A 16,147-nucleotide genomic window follows, 5' to 3' on the forward strand; every position below is an offset into this window, starting at 1 on the left:
ACTATTGCAGGGGATAAGGCATTCTGCACATCCATGGATGATGGTTATGGCAGAAGCAATTATGTACATGAAAGTTACTATGTAAACATCTGCCACTATGGCCACTTTATTCATGGGACCATTGGAAAATGACAGGAATGGCTGGGGAAAGAGGCTGACTGCTCACAGAATGAATCATTCTATCTATTTCATTATTGAATTCTTCCTCTGCAGAAGTCACCTTTTTAAGAGCATTTACATGTGACATAAATATCTTTACATCCTTTAAACATTTGGAGAAATATATCTATGTATTTCTTCCCATCTGTGGTTTTCTTTGATGAGCTTTTGGGAGCTTTTGTAGGGGGAGCCTTTCTAGATTCCTTATTGAGGTGGGATTTGAGTGCCTATAGATTCAACCCATTCCCTGTTCTTTGTATCTACTGTATTGTGTTTGAAATCGACCAGTCAGCTTCCTTCCTGTGCTGTCATGCTCTCACCATTACTCCTAAATCATATAAGATACATTAGTAGCAAGTGCTATTCAATGCTAAGCTATTTTGCTAGCTTGGTATATTTATATTTTTAACTTTGTTGTTTCTGGTTTTGATTTTGAAGACAAAGTTTCTCTGTGTAGCCCTGATATGTAGACCAGACAGGGCTTGTTCTTAGAGATCCACCTGACTCTGCTCCAGAGTACTGGGATTAGATGCGGGTCAGCATGCCTGGCTTGTTTTGTTCATTATTAGCTGATATATGTAGAATATATGTTTTTGTACATGCCAACCATGTGTTGGGCTTCATCTACATCTTGAATTTTGAAATTTTGCAGAAAGTATATTCTATTTCTCAGAATAGTACATATTAATTACATTAATACTACCTGGGCCTTCTGAATCATTGGATTGCAGGTTTGTGACATTCTTCCTATCTGTTGTGTTTGTTCTGAAAAAATTTTTAAATATTTAATTTATCATGTATACAGTGCTCTGCCTGCATGTTCACCCGCAGGCCAGAAGACATCAGATCACATTATAGGTGATTGTGAGTCACCATGTGGTTGCTAGGAATTGAACTCAGGACCTCTGGAAGAATAGTCAGTGTTCTTAATCTGTTAAGGATTTTTTGAATGAAGATGAGTATTTTACCTGTATGCATAAATATGTATATCATGTGTGCCTCCTCTTCACTGTAGTCAGAAGATGGCCTCAGAACTCTCAAACTTTGAGGATAATTGTGAGCCCCATGTAAAGACTAGCAATTGACCCCAATTATTTGCAAGACCATCAAGAGCTCTTAACTGGTGAGACCTCTCTCCTGCCCTATGCTGCTTATTTATGATCAACATATTGCTAGTATTTTCATCTGTCTATTTGTAGCTGTTTAAACATGCATTTTCTTTTAGTAAGATCTTACTAGTGTTACAGTTTAATCTGGGGCACTTCAAGTTTATAGGATGAATACAGAACTGGAGTGAATGTATAATTCTTAGTAGGAACTTCAGTAAAGAGTTCTCTTTTCTGTTTGTTTGATTTTTGCAGGGGAGTCAGACTCAATATGTACCTCTTGCTGTTCTGGAACTCATTGTGTAGACTAGGCTGGCACCAAGCTCAATGAAATAAACCTGCCTCTGCCTCCTGAGTGCTGGGATTAAGGGAATGAGTGAATACACCAAGCTTGCTCATCATTTTTTGTTATTAGTAATTGTTCATACAGTTTCTCTGATGTGTTTCTCTCTCTCTTCCCCCTTCTCTGTGAATTGGCATTTATCTTGCAAGGCTCTATCCTATTCAAAGGGCTCAGAAATGATAGAGGTGAACCTCATTATTCAGTTTCCTTCTAAAATGACTTGGTGATTACATTAGAACTTCTGTGTCAGGAAATAAGTCATGGAAGCACTAGAATTATATGAATATATTGTAAATGAATATACATTTGCAGCATTATAAGTTTCATGCTTTCTGTTATACCATGTATAGGATATTTAAGGTTACAGTGACCTATGATGATGTGCATGTGAACTTCACTGAGGAAGAGTGGGCTTTGCCGGATCTTTCCCAGAAGAGTCTCTACAAAGATGTGATGCTGGAGACCTACAGGAACCTCACTGTTATAGGTAAGACTTTTTTAAAACAAAGAGACAACTGTTTCTTTGTTATTGATGCTCTTCTGTAATTTTAATTGAGGACAAGGAAGAATGAGGTGAATTAATCAGGTTCACTGAAGATAGTAAGTTAAAATTTGCCTAATTTCCATATTTTCTGGTATTATGTTTTAGGCTACAATTAGGAAGACCATAATATTGAAGAACATTCTCAGAGTTCTAGAAGACATGAAGGTAATTTTCATCTGCAAGCTGATAAGAAAATGCTTATGAAGAAATTATAATGTGTCCTGAAAGTTTTAAAGAAAAGCAATGGTGTAAACAAGCAGTGCTTTAAGTGTACTGATAATTATTAAATTCTCACAAAACCATGTACCTCAATATCAGGTATCTGATTTGTGTTTGCAAGGCATTCCCCACTTTGGCACAGAGCAATAGGACCTTTTCTATATAATTCTCACACTCAACATCTGCATTCATTTCTCACTAAGACACTGGCTCATATTTATTGTAAATAGTTATTTTAGGTCAGGGACTGTTAATAGTCCCATAAGCACATACTATATCTGCATTATAAACACAAAGACAACTAAGTCAGAAGGACCACACTAAAAGAAAAAAAATATTTTAAAATTTATTTACATTCGGATCGAAGCATCCTCTTTCAGTCTGTTCCCCCCATGCCGCCCCCCCCCCCAGTCCCATGTCCCATACAATCCTCCCCATATCCTCAGAAAAGACTCTGAGAAAAGGAGGCCTCTCATGGATAGCAACCCAACCTGGTATATCAAGTTGCAGTAGGACTAGGCATATCCTTTCCCAAAGTGGCTAGCCAAGAAGTCCAGGTAGGGGAACAAGATCCAAAGGCAGGTAACAGAGTCAGATATAGCTCCTAGCTTTCACTGCTAGGGTCTCATGTATGCTATTATGTGATTTAGTCTTTTGGGTCCCTATGGGCCCAGATTAATTGATTCTGTATGTTTTCTTGTGGTGTTCTTGACCTCTCTGGCTCCTTCAATGCTTTGTACCCCTCTTCCATAGAATTCCCAAGCTTTGCCCAGTGTTTGGCTGTGGGTCTCTGCAGCCATGCCAGGCACCTTTCTGGAATATCATTAATAATGTCGGGAGTGGTCTTGCTCTTACAAGCATGGGTCTCAAGTTTGGCCAGTCATTGGCTGGCTGTTACTTTAATCTCTGCTCCATCTTTACCCTTACAAATCTTGTTAGCAGATTTGTGGGTCTAAGGTTTTGTGGTTGGGTTGGTGGCCCAGTCCCTCCATTGGAAGTCTTTTCTGGTCATAGGAAATGGCCATTTCAGGCTCCATTTCCCCCACTGTTAGGAGTCCTAGCCAGGATCACCTCATAGATTCCTGGGATACTCCATTTTCCTAGGTTTCTAGCTTGTCCCCCACAAACCCCATTCCAGTTCTCTCTCCTCTGGCCCCTCCACTTTATCTCTCCTGCTCCCCTCCTCCAACCCTGTTCCCTCCCTCCACTCCTATGTCTGCCTTATTTCCCCTGCTCAGTGAGATTCAAGCATCCCCCGTGGCCCTCGTTACTTAGCTTCCTTTGGTTCTGTGGATTGTAGCATGGTTATCATACCTGTCTCCTTTGCTGGAAGTAAGAATTATCTTGAGTTACTTGCTTAGCATCATAACAATCAAGGTGTAAAACATTTTGTTCCAATTGTTTTGATAAGCAAAACAAAATTTACTTAATGTAGGAGTGCCTACTAACACGTGTCTTTGTGTACCATGTTTGTGTAGCACCTGCAGAAACCAGAAAAGGGTATCAGATCCTCTAGAACTGGAGTTACAGAACATTGTGAGCAACCATGTAAGTGTTGAGAATTGAACCTGGATATTCTGGAACTATGTATGTTCCTAGTATGTTCCTAATGCTCTTAACTAGGGAGAGATGTCTCCAGCTCCCACTTAGAACATTCATCCCCAGTCCAATTTAGATTACATATTTCTTTCCATTCCAGCATAGCAAACTATTTTCCTACTATTCCACAAAGGCAGAAAAATGTCATTTTAGCAAGTTTTCTTCTAAAGTCATTCAAATATCAAGTTACATATGCACACCAATTGCTTGTACTCCAGTGTGGAAATCAGCTCTGTTCTCAACCCACTTCCCCAACTCACCTGTCCAGAGTATTCTCCTAGATAAAGGCACAAGAAAACTATCTTAGGGCTATCATTTACTGTAATAAAACAATACACCCAAGTCAACTTAGGAAGCATTTAGTCAGGGGTTTGCTTACAGCTTCCAAAGATACCATCATCACCAAAAGGGAGTATGTGTCAGGTAGGCATGGTGCTGGAGAACCTGAGATCTGCATCATGATCCACAGGTACCTTCTGAAACCTCAGACTCCACCTATGGTGACATATCTGCATCTAATTGTCTAAATCATACAGAACTTTAAATAAGATATTCATAAATATTAATCAATAACTGGCAGGTTACATTTCCTTGTGTGTGATCACTTTCATTTAAAAAGCACAAAACCCAGTGGATTTTCTTTTTTTCGTTTTTCGAGACAGGGTTTCTCTGTGTAGTCTTGGCTGTCTTGGACTCGCTTTGTAGACCAGGCTGGCCTCCAACTGCCTCCCAAGTGCTGGGATTAAAGGTGTGCGCCACCACCGCCTGGTTCCAGTGGATTTTCATAGGTAACTAAACTTAAATATTTGTTATTAGATCCTTCCTCTCCTTGAGGTCAATGATAGAATTCTAAATGAGAAGTCAATTAAATTTAAACAGTAATCCTCAATTAATGAATTGTGGCTGTGTCAGTCATGGGGTCTTCTAACTTTAAAAAATCCACAGATAGGCAGCATTATCCTCAAGACACAGGTAATTCGGAAGTGGGACAGGTTAACTGGCTTTTCTAACTTCACAAGGGTGGAGAAAACTCCCGTACAGATGGTGCCCCACCCACTTATAACACAGGGCACCTCCTTCACACATAGCTGAGCTGTCTGTTTCTGCTCATAAGCTGCAAATCAAGTTCAAATTCATATTTTGAGCTCAGTTATTCTTGGTCTCAACACCTCATGAAAACATATCTGATGTCAGGAATTTAAAATTAACATTTGTGTAAAACTTATGTACTCATAATGTACGTGCTTTACTTAATGTTGAAAAAAAAAATCAAACACAAATAGCCACCCCTCCAATGCTTTAAATTGCCTGTTCATTGATAATAAAAATGAGAGGTCAGGACAGTATGGTATTCAGAATCGTTAATTTATTAATTCAAAGTTCACCAGTTTTAACTTTGAATTTTGTAGAAATTAGGTTTTATAAAATTAAAAGTAGATAAAGGGGTGTTGGGGTTTTGGATATAATTCTCTTCTAAGCCTGCTTAAATCTAAAATTTCTGTGATTATTAATAAGCTATGTCTTATTAAAATGAAAGTATTGTATGGAATATTAGTTATAGCTTATTTTGTTTAGACAACTAGTCAAATGGCAAACTTCTGAAAAACACGTATTAAAGGTAGCAGTTATGCAATGATGTTTTTAGTTACTTTATTTTAGAAAAACAAAGGTTTCCAATTGATGTCATAAGGCAGAGTATCACAATTCGACAAGTTAACAGTAATACACTTTCAAAAACCTTTATAGCTTAGTCCAAACTAGAAAATGTATTATTTCTACAATTAATTATTGTTTTTTCTCATTCTTGGGGCTCAGGCACATTCAGAAAAAATATATATTTATAAAAAGAAAATGGCAAATTCAGTCCTGCCACTTAAGTCTAAACAGTCCACACTTAACAATTTCTGTGTAAGAATAGGTGAGTGGTTTCTCCCCTACCCCCGTTCATCTCATCATGAAACACTGATGAAAATATTATTACTTTTCTTTTCAAAATAGGGTTTCTCTGTGTAGCCTCACTCTGAAGATCAGGCTGACCTTGAACTTACATGTATTGGCCGGACTCTGCCTCCGAGTGCTGGAAAATATTATTTTCTTAAAATAAAGAGCTACCAAGTCAAAATATTAGAAACATCATGAGCAATAAAACTGGGTAAAAACAAACAACACACACAATTGCTTCAGCTCTTCAAGAGACTTTTCCATTACTTTTACTCATTTGGCATCTTTTACATGAGTTCTAAACCAGGTTCCAAAAGTCCTCTGAGTAAGGAAGAAATCAAAACCTCTAGACCTAGTAAATCTCAAACAAATTTCAAACAATAGAAACTACAAAATATTGGTAAACACAACAAAGAGGAATTTCAGGGCAGAGGTGCTGGGGTTGCTGGGCTAAACATGCACATTCTCTGAAATACTCTTAAATGTTGTTGAGCACCAATGAGCTACGATTTTGAATTTCAGAAATCAGATCTTTACACATGAAAAAAAAAAAAAAGGCAGAATCCCACTTTCCTGAAAGGATTCTGTTGTTGGTTTTTAGCCATGGGAATTAGAGTATCAATCATTTACTACATTATGAAGAGGGGTGCCTTGATTCTAAAGTATGTTCTCCTGATAAGCATACAGTATTCAGAATGATAACACACTCAAGAGAAAAGCACATGAATGAACAAATTTTAGTTTTGTTTTGTTTTTATGTGAGCAACCTGACAATGCAAATAAAAATGTCCTTAAGAATAAACAAGTAAAAAAGAGTTCAATACAAAAAACTTTACTTACAATCCACATACACATTTTGTTTTATCCGATGCACATTTTAAAAGTATAAATAGACTATGAGGATCAGTATAAAGTTGTTTTGCAGCAGAGAACCAAAGGACTCATTCGTAAAGAAAAATATTGCCGAAAACAAAGAATTATCTTTGCACTTCTGTTCATTGATGCAAAGCTGTGCTTTAGTTATTCTTTTTTTCTTACTAAGAACTTATTTACAAGGGATGATTGACAAGACAAAATACATACATAGTTGACAGTGATGAACAATACTAAAATATACTGGTGGGACTTCCCTTGTCTCTCTCCTTACCATACAGGATCATAAATGAGGAATCTCTATGCACTTCAGGTCTTTTCTCCTATAAAAAGGCTTGACCATTGGGCCCACTACCATGAACCTTCCTAAAGAATCATCTTTATTCTTTGGAGGAGCTTACTTTTCACAGTAACTTTTTTTTGAGCCAGGGTTTCTCTGTGTAGCCTTGGCTGTGCTGGACTCCTTTGTAGACCAGGCTGGCTCCGAACTCAGCGATCCTCCTCCCTCTGCCACCCAAGTGCTGGGATTAAGGGCGTGTGCCACTATGCACAGCTCACAATAACTTTTAACAGTGCGTATCTCCAGTTTCCATTAGAGAATATTCTTTTATTTCCTAAAAATTCCCTGTGACTACATATTTATAACATTATCAATAAAGTTAATGATGATTAAATGTTAAAAATGGATGCTTTTGACTATGAAAAGGAACACTTGGACACAGACTATGATTAGCAATTCCCTAGCTCCAGACACACGTGTTTAAGTTCAGTGCTGATTAGTATTGCATCTGAGATCAGAAGCTCCCCTGGCAACCAAAGCAGAAGCCCCAAGAAATGTCACTGTTGGAACTACACACGATGTCTGTAAATGCACAGTGGATCCTTTTAACAAACCCTAAAGTAGTCAAAGAACAGAATCTAAACATTACCTAATAAAAAATCAGAAATTAGCTAAAACGAAGGCCTCAAAATTAACAAACTGATCTGTAGTAAACATATTATCACAAAATACCTACTGTTAGGCATGACTGCATTCTGATAAAACATGAGAGGTCGTGACTGTCATGGAGGCAAAGGTGAGGGGCTAGAGAAGAGAACTCTCTCTATCCATGATATCTGAGTTTAACATGTTGATTGTATCACTGATATATTATAGTCTCCCACAATAGAGGTGTGGCAGTAAATTTTAAATTATTAGTTTACATATCATAAAATGTAATTTGTATTTCTTATGAAAACATTTTTAATTAATAGAAATATTGTAAGTAATATCAAGCTATAAAATAAAAATGAAACAAAACAAAATACCAGGCTGCTTTGGCTAAAAGTGAGATGGCCTCTCTTTCCTGCAGTAGTGGACAGTGTGCTCTGCTAAACAGCACAGCTTCAGCCCCCACTCCACACATATCTTGGTCATTTTGTAAAGGTCAATTACAAGATCCTTCTCCTACTTCATGGTACCATATGCCCGTATCGTAATAATGCAGTGGAGTTTAAGTAAAAAAGTAACATTTCTCCTTTAAAAACAACTAGTAAAATAAAATCATTATGCTATATATAAAATCACTACTTTTAAACTTAGAACTTTAAATTTGATAGATGGAAAAATTACCAGTTTCTCTTAAAATGTCTAAATTTTAAAGATTTCATCTGTTTATATAAACTTTATCCAAAATATAGGAGAATTGGTATAGTAGGTGAAAGTATTATTTCTCTTTGCAAAACACACATCTTCCACCTTAATGGTCAAGTTAAAATTCTGCCAAAGTTTCTTAACTTTGCCATAGAACACACACATAGACAGGTGTACAGACACTGGGCATCTGAACAATAGTTGACAGAACGATTTGACTTTGTTCTGGACAAACTCTTCATCTCTTTGCTCCAAACAGCTTCCATTTATGGAAGGATTACTTTAATTCATGCAGTTGTTAGCAAAATACAAAGAACATGTTCTCTTCTGTAAATAGATCATGATTAAATATCTAAATTCAATAAATACTCTTTAATAATTTGAAATCTTATCAAATATTTTCTTTCTGTGAAGTCTCAATCTTTCTTCTTTTCTAATACATCCTTGGGCTCTTGCACCGCAGGCACTAGAGACCCTCCACTGCTGGACTCCTGCTCTTTGTTCTCTTCTATCTGTTCTTGGTTTTCCATTTCGCTTTTGGACACTTCATATCGCTCTTCTATATAGCCTCCATCTGTGTCAGCTGTATAGATTCCACAGCACATGATACTGATGACACCCAGCGGCAGGCCAAAGAGAAAGCAGCCCATAAGTGGAGAGCTCTTGAATATAGACTGTGGGGAGAGAATTCAGTTGCACTTCAATGGAATTCTGACATAAAAAACATGATGTAAATTTAAAGCCACACAACTTTTCTCTCACTGTTACTGAACTCAGTTGCAATGAATAACTGTCAATACCTGAGCAGTATCTACCATGTTAAAGGCTCAATAAATAAAGCCCGATGTGGTGGTTCACATCTTTAATCCCAACACTCAGGAGTCAGAGGCAGGTGGATCTCTGTGAGTTCGAGGCCAGCCAGGTCTACAAAGAGGAGTCCAGGACAGCGAGGACTACAAGTGAAATCTTGACTCGAAAAATAAAAACAAACAAAAAGACTCCATAAACAAAAATTCTATGCTCATATATGCACATGTAAGTGTGCATGTGTGCAGAAATGGCTACAGGCAACAGGATAAGCAATCAAATAGTCTGATTATCAAGACCTTTCTTTTTCTCTTATCGCCTATAAATATCTCTTAGATGATTATTATCTATGTGTTAAACTCTAGGAAGTTGCTTGTGGGTTCTTTCTGGTAAAGAGTTAATATTCATGCTCATACACACACACACATACTTAAAGATTTATGTGTGTATGTCTGTGTGTGTAGGTGCCTGGAGGCCAGAGGTATCAGATCTCCTGTAGCTGGAGTCATGGGAGGTTATGAGCTGGGAACTGAACTTAGGTCCTTTGTAAAAAGTACCAGCTCTTAACTACAGAGCCATCTATTTACAGCCCTATACATACTCTCTTCACATGACATTCTAATATCTGAGTCATCTGGTTGTTAGTAAAGCTTTATTAATTTACTACTTCCTCTTATGTTATGTGCTATTTCCTGTTACGTGAATTGGTTTTACCACTAAGATTTATTTCATGGGTTGGGTCTGTTACTCTAAAAGAATACAGAGAACAAAAGGTAATTTTGGTTGATTCACAGAATAAGAGGTGGAAATTTGAGGATGAGTGAGAAAGAAGCAGAACACGACAATGTATGACTACTGACTCTAGCCCTAGAAAGCCTCAGCAATATTTAAAAGCCAGTAAGGAAAGTACTTCAGATGGGTGAGGTCTTCTGGTGAGTATCACTGGAAAAGGGAAAGGAAGTGCTCAGAACTGATGGCTGTTGTGACACTGTGTAGTGGACTGAAGACTGTTGAGAGGATGTGTGGTCCTGAGTGAAAGTGAGGGCAGCTGTCAGACAAAATACAAAGAGGACAAACCATTTAGGTGGAAACAGGATAGTGATAAACAGAAGGATGTTATGTATGGATAATTCAGATTACCCAAATTTATTCCTTACCAATAAGGCCACATTTTCATGGTTGCCTTTGCCTCAACAAATGAAAAGTGGCATGGAGCAAGACAGTTGGGATGAACAAATGAACTGTTAGAGAATTAATTCACATTTTAATTCTACAATTTAAGCCTGCCATATAAAGAAATAAAGTATTAAAGAAAGAAGGCAAGTTGAAAGAAACAGAGAGCAGACTGACAATGCCAAAATTTTCAGTTATTGAAGACACTAAATTAACTGCCAGAACTTACCACAATTGTAGATTTGGCATCAAATACTATTCTTTTTAATCTCTGCAAAATGCTATCACCTCCTTGGGCCTTTAATTTAATAAGAATAAGACAAGTTATACACATATTAGTAGTTCGTTATGTTACGTACATAAAAATATAGCTAGAAGTAAAAATATTGATTCAAAAAATATTATACCCTAGTCCCCAAAAATCATGTTAAATATTTATACCACTTATATATTCACGTTAAATATATATATTCCTACTTATCATGTTAACGTACTCTAAACAATTCATTCTTCCTTTACTTATAATCCTTGTGGCTTGCTGGAAGGTGGCCCACCCTCCCTAGGCTTGCACAAGCTCTGAGTTTCTCTGGCTGCTTAGCTACAGTGTGGCCAAAGACTTTCTTACTAAGTAGGAACATCTTCATGCAGACGGAGCTCAACAGATAGTGCTGAGATGAGTGCAGAGAAAAGTTCCTGGGGATATCAAACCTTGGCATCTAGCTACCCCAGAAGTCTGGACCATTCTTTGAATTGCTAAGCTATAGGACCAATGACATATCTGTTACAAGAGTCTGGTCAGGTTTCACTAACTCACAAACAAAAGGGCTCTCACTACTATAACTCAGTTTCTTTCAATCAAAACAACACTTCAACACAGTAACATATTGCTACTATGTGACTCAGGGAGCTTCCCAAAGTCTGTGTAAAACTGAAAAAAACATGTAAAAAACAAAACAATAATTAAATTATCACTGAAGCAACAAAGACTCATTCTGACTTTTTTTTAAATTACTGAATTAAGATATGTTTTCACGACTGTTCAATGAGTTGCAGCCTAGTTTGAGAAATACTACAATAAGAATTACAGTAACAAAAAGAATAGAAAAAGGAAAAAATAAGATCACATAGTCTTTATGACAATTCTTTCACATGATTATTTTTAGAACTCTTTGCTGGAGCTCTGGTTCTCAATACATTTCTTTTTTTTCTTTCTTTCTTTTTTTTTTTTTTTTTTTTTTAAGATTTATTTATTTATTATGTATACAGTGTTCTGTCTGCATGTACACCTTCAGGCCAGAAGAGGGCATCACATCACACTACATTATGGATGGCTGTGAGCCACCATGTGATTGCTGGGAATTGAACTCAGGACCTTTGGAAGAGCAGGTGGTGCTCTTACCCACTGAGCCATCTCTCCAGCCCCTCAATACATTTCTTGATGGTTTAAAAAACTGGTTTTCATAGTCTGGCTAACTTAATTCAGTTGTCCTTAATTCAACTGACTCCAAAGGGTCATGCCAGGAAAATTCTCTAAAAAAGCATTATTCCGGGTCACAAACCTCCTAATATCTCTACCAGCTCTAGAGGCCAAGAATACTTTCCCCATCACTGTGATAGGCAACAGTGTCCCAAATAACTCTTTGAGGGACATTTGCCCCTGTGAGGCTCTAATAGGCTGACTGAATGAGGCAGGAGAAAGCAGTGGGTGGAAGCTGATTCCCTCTTCCCTCCAAGCAATGAATACCTACTCTTTTCAGGATCTAAGGTAAAGAACTGCTAGTTTCTCTTGTGCCTCTTTCCCTTCATCCCTCTGAAATGGATCTGAAACACTTACTGGTACTGTACCATCCAAAATGCTGTTAATGAACTGGACCATGTCACTGGCATCCTTAATATGTCGATCTAGCAAAAAGTACTGTTGGTTAGAAGTATTCAGTACAACTATGGTTGGGACTGTCAACTCACTAGAAAAAAAAATAAAAATTTATATTAAGCACAGCAATAATAAATACTCTAGCGCTCAATTACATCTAAGTAGCTATAGTTAGAGAAGAAAAGAGATTTTTAATATCTTTACCTCTGTGGTTTACAGGAAGCTTTCAAAGTTTGTATAAACTTTACCATTAATCAAGATTGCATGAAAATATTCTAAAAACCAACACCTAAGTGATTAAAAGTGCTGTGCAAAGTATACATTTCTGCACAGTACTATACAGAATACTAATAACGTTTAACTCTACCTCAGATGGTACTCAGAAACCCCAACAGGCAAGAGAGTGGTCTCTGGAACCACACTGTTTGAATCTGGAGCTTTCTCTTAACACTGCAGCATGTTAGTCAAGAACTTTAGCTTCTTACATGTAAAGCTTTTTTCTTATAAAATATGGAAACCAATAGTACCTAACTTGCTACACAATTACATGAGAAAATTCAAGCTAACCCTTCAGAATGGTTCCTTGTATACACTGAGTAAACATACATGTTAAATAAACACTATTGTGAATTCTCTGTAGTCTCCTGTCACTCTACCCAACAAGAGGACACATATATTTTCCAATGTACTTAAACATTCACCAGGCAGGTCACACCTTGGCACTTAAGCCCTGCTGTCATGGCTTGAATATGAAATGGCCTGGAAAGGCTCGTGTGTGAAGGCCCCCAGCTGGTGACATCATCTTTGTAGGCAGAGGAGTCTTCTACAGTTAAGCTGGCTAGATCTATCAAGTCACTGGTAACATGACACTGAAGGTTTCTCCTGCTTCCTTTTCTCTTCCTCTACTTTTACTTCTTAGTCACCTAAGGTGAGGAGTATCAGCCATACAATTCCTGCTGCCACGATGATCTGCCTCATTCAGACTGAAAGCAGCAGAACCCACCAACACTGACTGAGACTTACATACCAAAATAAATTTTACCTCCTTTAAAACGTTTCCCTCAGGTATTTGTCAAAGACAAAAAAACTAAAACACACCCTTCAAACCTAACAACTTAAGCTGACTATGATGTTGTGACTGTAATTTGAGCTAAGATCTTACAACTGACTAAACTACGAATTAAATGCTTACCTACTGCTAGATACTATCATCGTGGATTATGATGTTAGTTATTGGAGCAAAAGTGCTGCGGAATGCTGCAAACATTTAAAAAATGAATCTATCAACTTAAATGGTCTTATCAAAGTCCCTATCATATACTGAAAAAAAAATGAATTTCCATTATAGGGTTATACAGAATATCTTTCCTCTTAGGTTTATACAAGATCAACTTTACAACTTCTATACACAATAATTGTTCTATGAGCAATAGGAAATTTATAAACAATTGTTTTCCTTTCTTTTTCTTTTTCTTTTTTTTTTAAACATTATTAAAACTTTAGTGCCATTTGGGAAACAATGTGGAAGAGGGATGGAAGTGGAAATGGGAAAAAAACATAAACTCTAAAGAATGGGGAGTTGTGCTGCAAAAAGATGAGTGCTGTACATAACACAGCTGCTGCAACTATGAACTCACTGAACATGTGGTTCTCTGTGTAAGCCCTGCATGAGACTGGGTCTGTCAGCATTTCATCATGCACAAGGAAGGGGCCTACGAGGTCCTGTCTCTTCCTGTGTGATTACTGGTAGTTAGTAGCTTTCGGGTCAGGAGGTTATAATTTTCTTCAGTGAAGTTACCAATAACCTATCACACACTTATGCAAACAACTCAGACTTATTGGGCAGAAGTGTTTCAGAGAAAGATGTGGGGGAGAAAGGGAGGGAAAGATGGTTAAAAAATATCTAAAATTTATTCTACACTTGCATGAATCTGTCAGTGAAATTTTATTTATTTATTTATTTATTTATTTATTTTCTCAAGATGGTTTCTCTATGTAGCTTGGACTTACTTTGTAGACCAGACGGGCTTTGAACTCACAGCAATCCACCTGCCTCTGCCTCCGACTACCACACCTGGCGTGAAATTTTAAAATTTAAAGAATATCCTCTAACTAGATAGGACTCATAGTGGAGGGATGGGAACACCAGCCCACCCATAAAAACTTCGACCCCAAATTTACCCTGCCTACAAGATGTGCAGGGATAAAGACAGAGCAGACACTGAAGGAAAGTCCAACTACAGCCTCGTACCACCCCATGGGAGAGAGCCAACCCCTGACACTATTAACAATATTCTGCTATGTTTGCAGACAGAAGCCTAGCATAGGTGTCCTCTGAGAGGCTCCACTGAGCAGTGGATTGAAATGGGATGTAAAGAAAATTAAGAAAAAAAAAAAAAGAACAAAGAAAAAATACTGTCAATTACTTCAAGCATCTTCGATTATTGCATGTGGAAGTCAGACAACTCTCAGGATTGGGCCTCTTCTGACACCTTGTGGCATATGGGGATCAAACTCAAGTTGTCAGGCCTATGAGGAAGTGGCTCTACTCAGTGAACAACCTTACCAGCCCACAATAACTTATTAAAATATGTATTATAAAAACTATAAATTTACCTATTATAGAATGATTTGAAAATGTTATTATGTTGAAGTGGGAGACAATCTTTATAGTAAAGAATAAAATTAAATCTTAATAAATTCAAAATACAGGATTTATAAAATAAAATCAGACATTTATTGGGGGGATGTCAGCATCAGAAAATGACAGAAAGTGCTTTTTGGTATGTTTTTTCCAGCTAATTAAGTCGCTCTCCATCTCTCAAAATTAGTAATATCAAAGTGGAAAAACCATCAATACTTTACTTACTCCATCAGCAAGGTGTTTATATAGTCATTTCCATCCATATGGCCAAACTGAAAATCTCTGTAAGACACAAGCAACAACAAAGAGAAAGAAGAGAAAGAGCACACTATTGGATTAAGAGAAAAAAGGTACACACCACAAACTAGAACTTGTAAGCACATAAACTTCCAACACTGAACATGGAACCCCTGACATTTACACCAGAGTGTTTTCTACTCAGTTTTGATAAGCAAATACACAACCAACAAACTGGACATTTCACCTCACTATACATGTTTAAAAGACAGGGAATGAAATGTGCTGCAAGTAAAATACATTTAAAGAAAGTGAGCCAGGTGTGGTGGCACACGCCTTTAATCCTAGCACTCAGGGAGGCAGAGGCAGGTGGATCTCTGTGAGTTCAAGGCAAGCCTGGTCTACAAGGAGAGTTGCACATAGCGAGGACCATTACACAGAGAAACCTTGTCTCAAAAAACCAAAAAAGAAAATAAAAAAAAAGTGGATTTACTGTGAAATAGGATCACTCAGAAGAGGTCAGCTACCATGTACCATGAGAATTGCACAATGAACTTTTAGTAGATTTTATACAAAGAAAATAATGAATCCTCGAGGTTTCTCTTGCTGTTTTGGTAGCAGCAACAAACATAAAAAAATGAAATACAGCAAAAATTCTTATTCCTAAGTAACTTTTTACATTTCATTAGTATTTTGAGTTTTTTTTTTTACAATCACTTTCCTGGCATGTGAGTGTTCATTTAAATTGTTTCAAATTTGCAAATTTATGTGAATATTCTTCTACCATAAAACATGTGTCAAACACTCTCAAGAAGTAGGAATGGGATGAATTATAAATGACTGGGTGCAGCAGCTTCTCCAACTTTTAAGATGTGGCATAGATATGTCCTCATGCTGACTGGAAGCTCCAGGTCAATTAATTCTTGATTTACCTTTCAAAGTATGAGATATGATCTCTCTTATCTGAAATGCTGGGGCCCAGAAGTGTTTGACATT

At 37.2% G+C, this 16,147-nt stretch overlaps 1 protein-coding gene across 1 annotated transcript in view; it reads right to left on the minus strand.

Annotated features, from left to right (window-relative positions):
* Positions 1-6,149: 6,149 nt before the first annotated feature.
* LOC311591826 (protein disulfide-isomerase TMX3-like) overlaps positions 6,150-16,147 on the minus strand; it is a 33,818-nt gene continuing 23,820 nt past the window's right edge. Inside the window, exons 13-16 of the mRNA XM_084803446.1 lie at positions 15,140-15,196; positions 12,232-12,361; positions 10,627-10,695; positions 6,150-9,091 (exon numbers count right to left, since the gene is read on the minus strand). Coding sequence (XP_084659572.1) covers positions 8,834-9,091; positions 10,627-10,695; positions 12,232-12,361; positions 15,140-15,196 — 514 coding nt within the window. The 3' untranslated portion in view covers positions 6,150-8,833. The remainder of the gene's footprint in view (positions 9,092-10,626; positions 10,696-12,231; positions 12,362-15,139; positions 15,197-16,147) is intronic.

Source organism: Acomys minous (genome assembly GCF_964271855.1).
Source record: "Acomys minous genome assembly, contig: scaffold_89, whole genome shotgun sequence".
NCBI lineage: Eukaryota > Metazoa > Chordata > Mammalia > Rodentia > Muridae > Acomys > Acomys minous.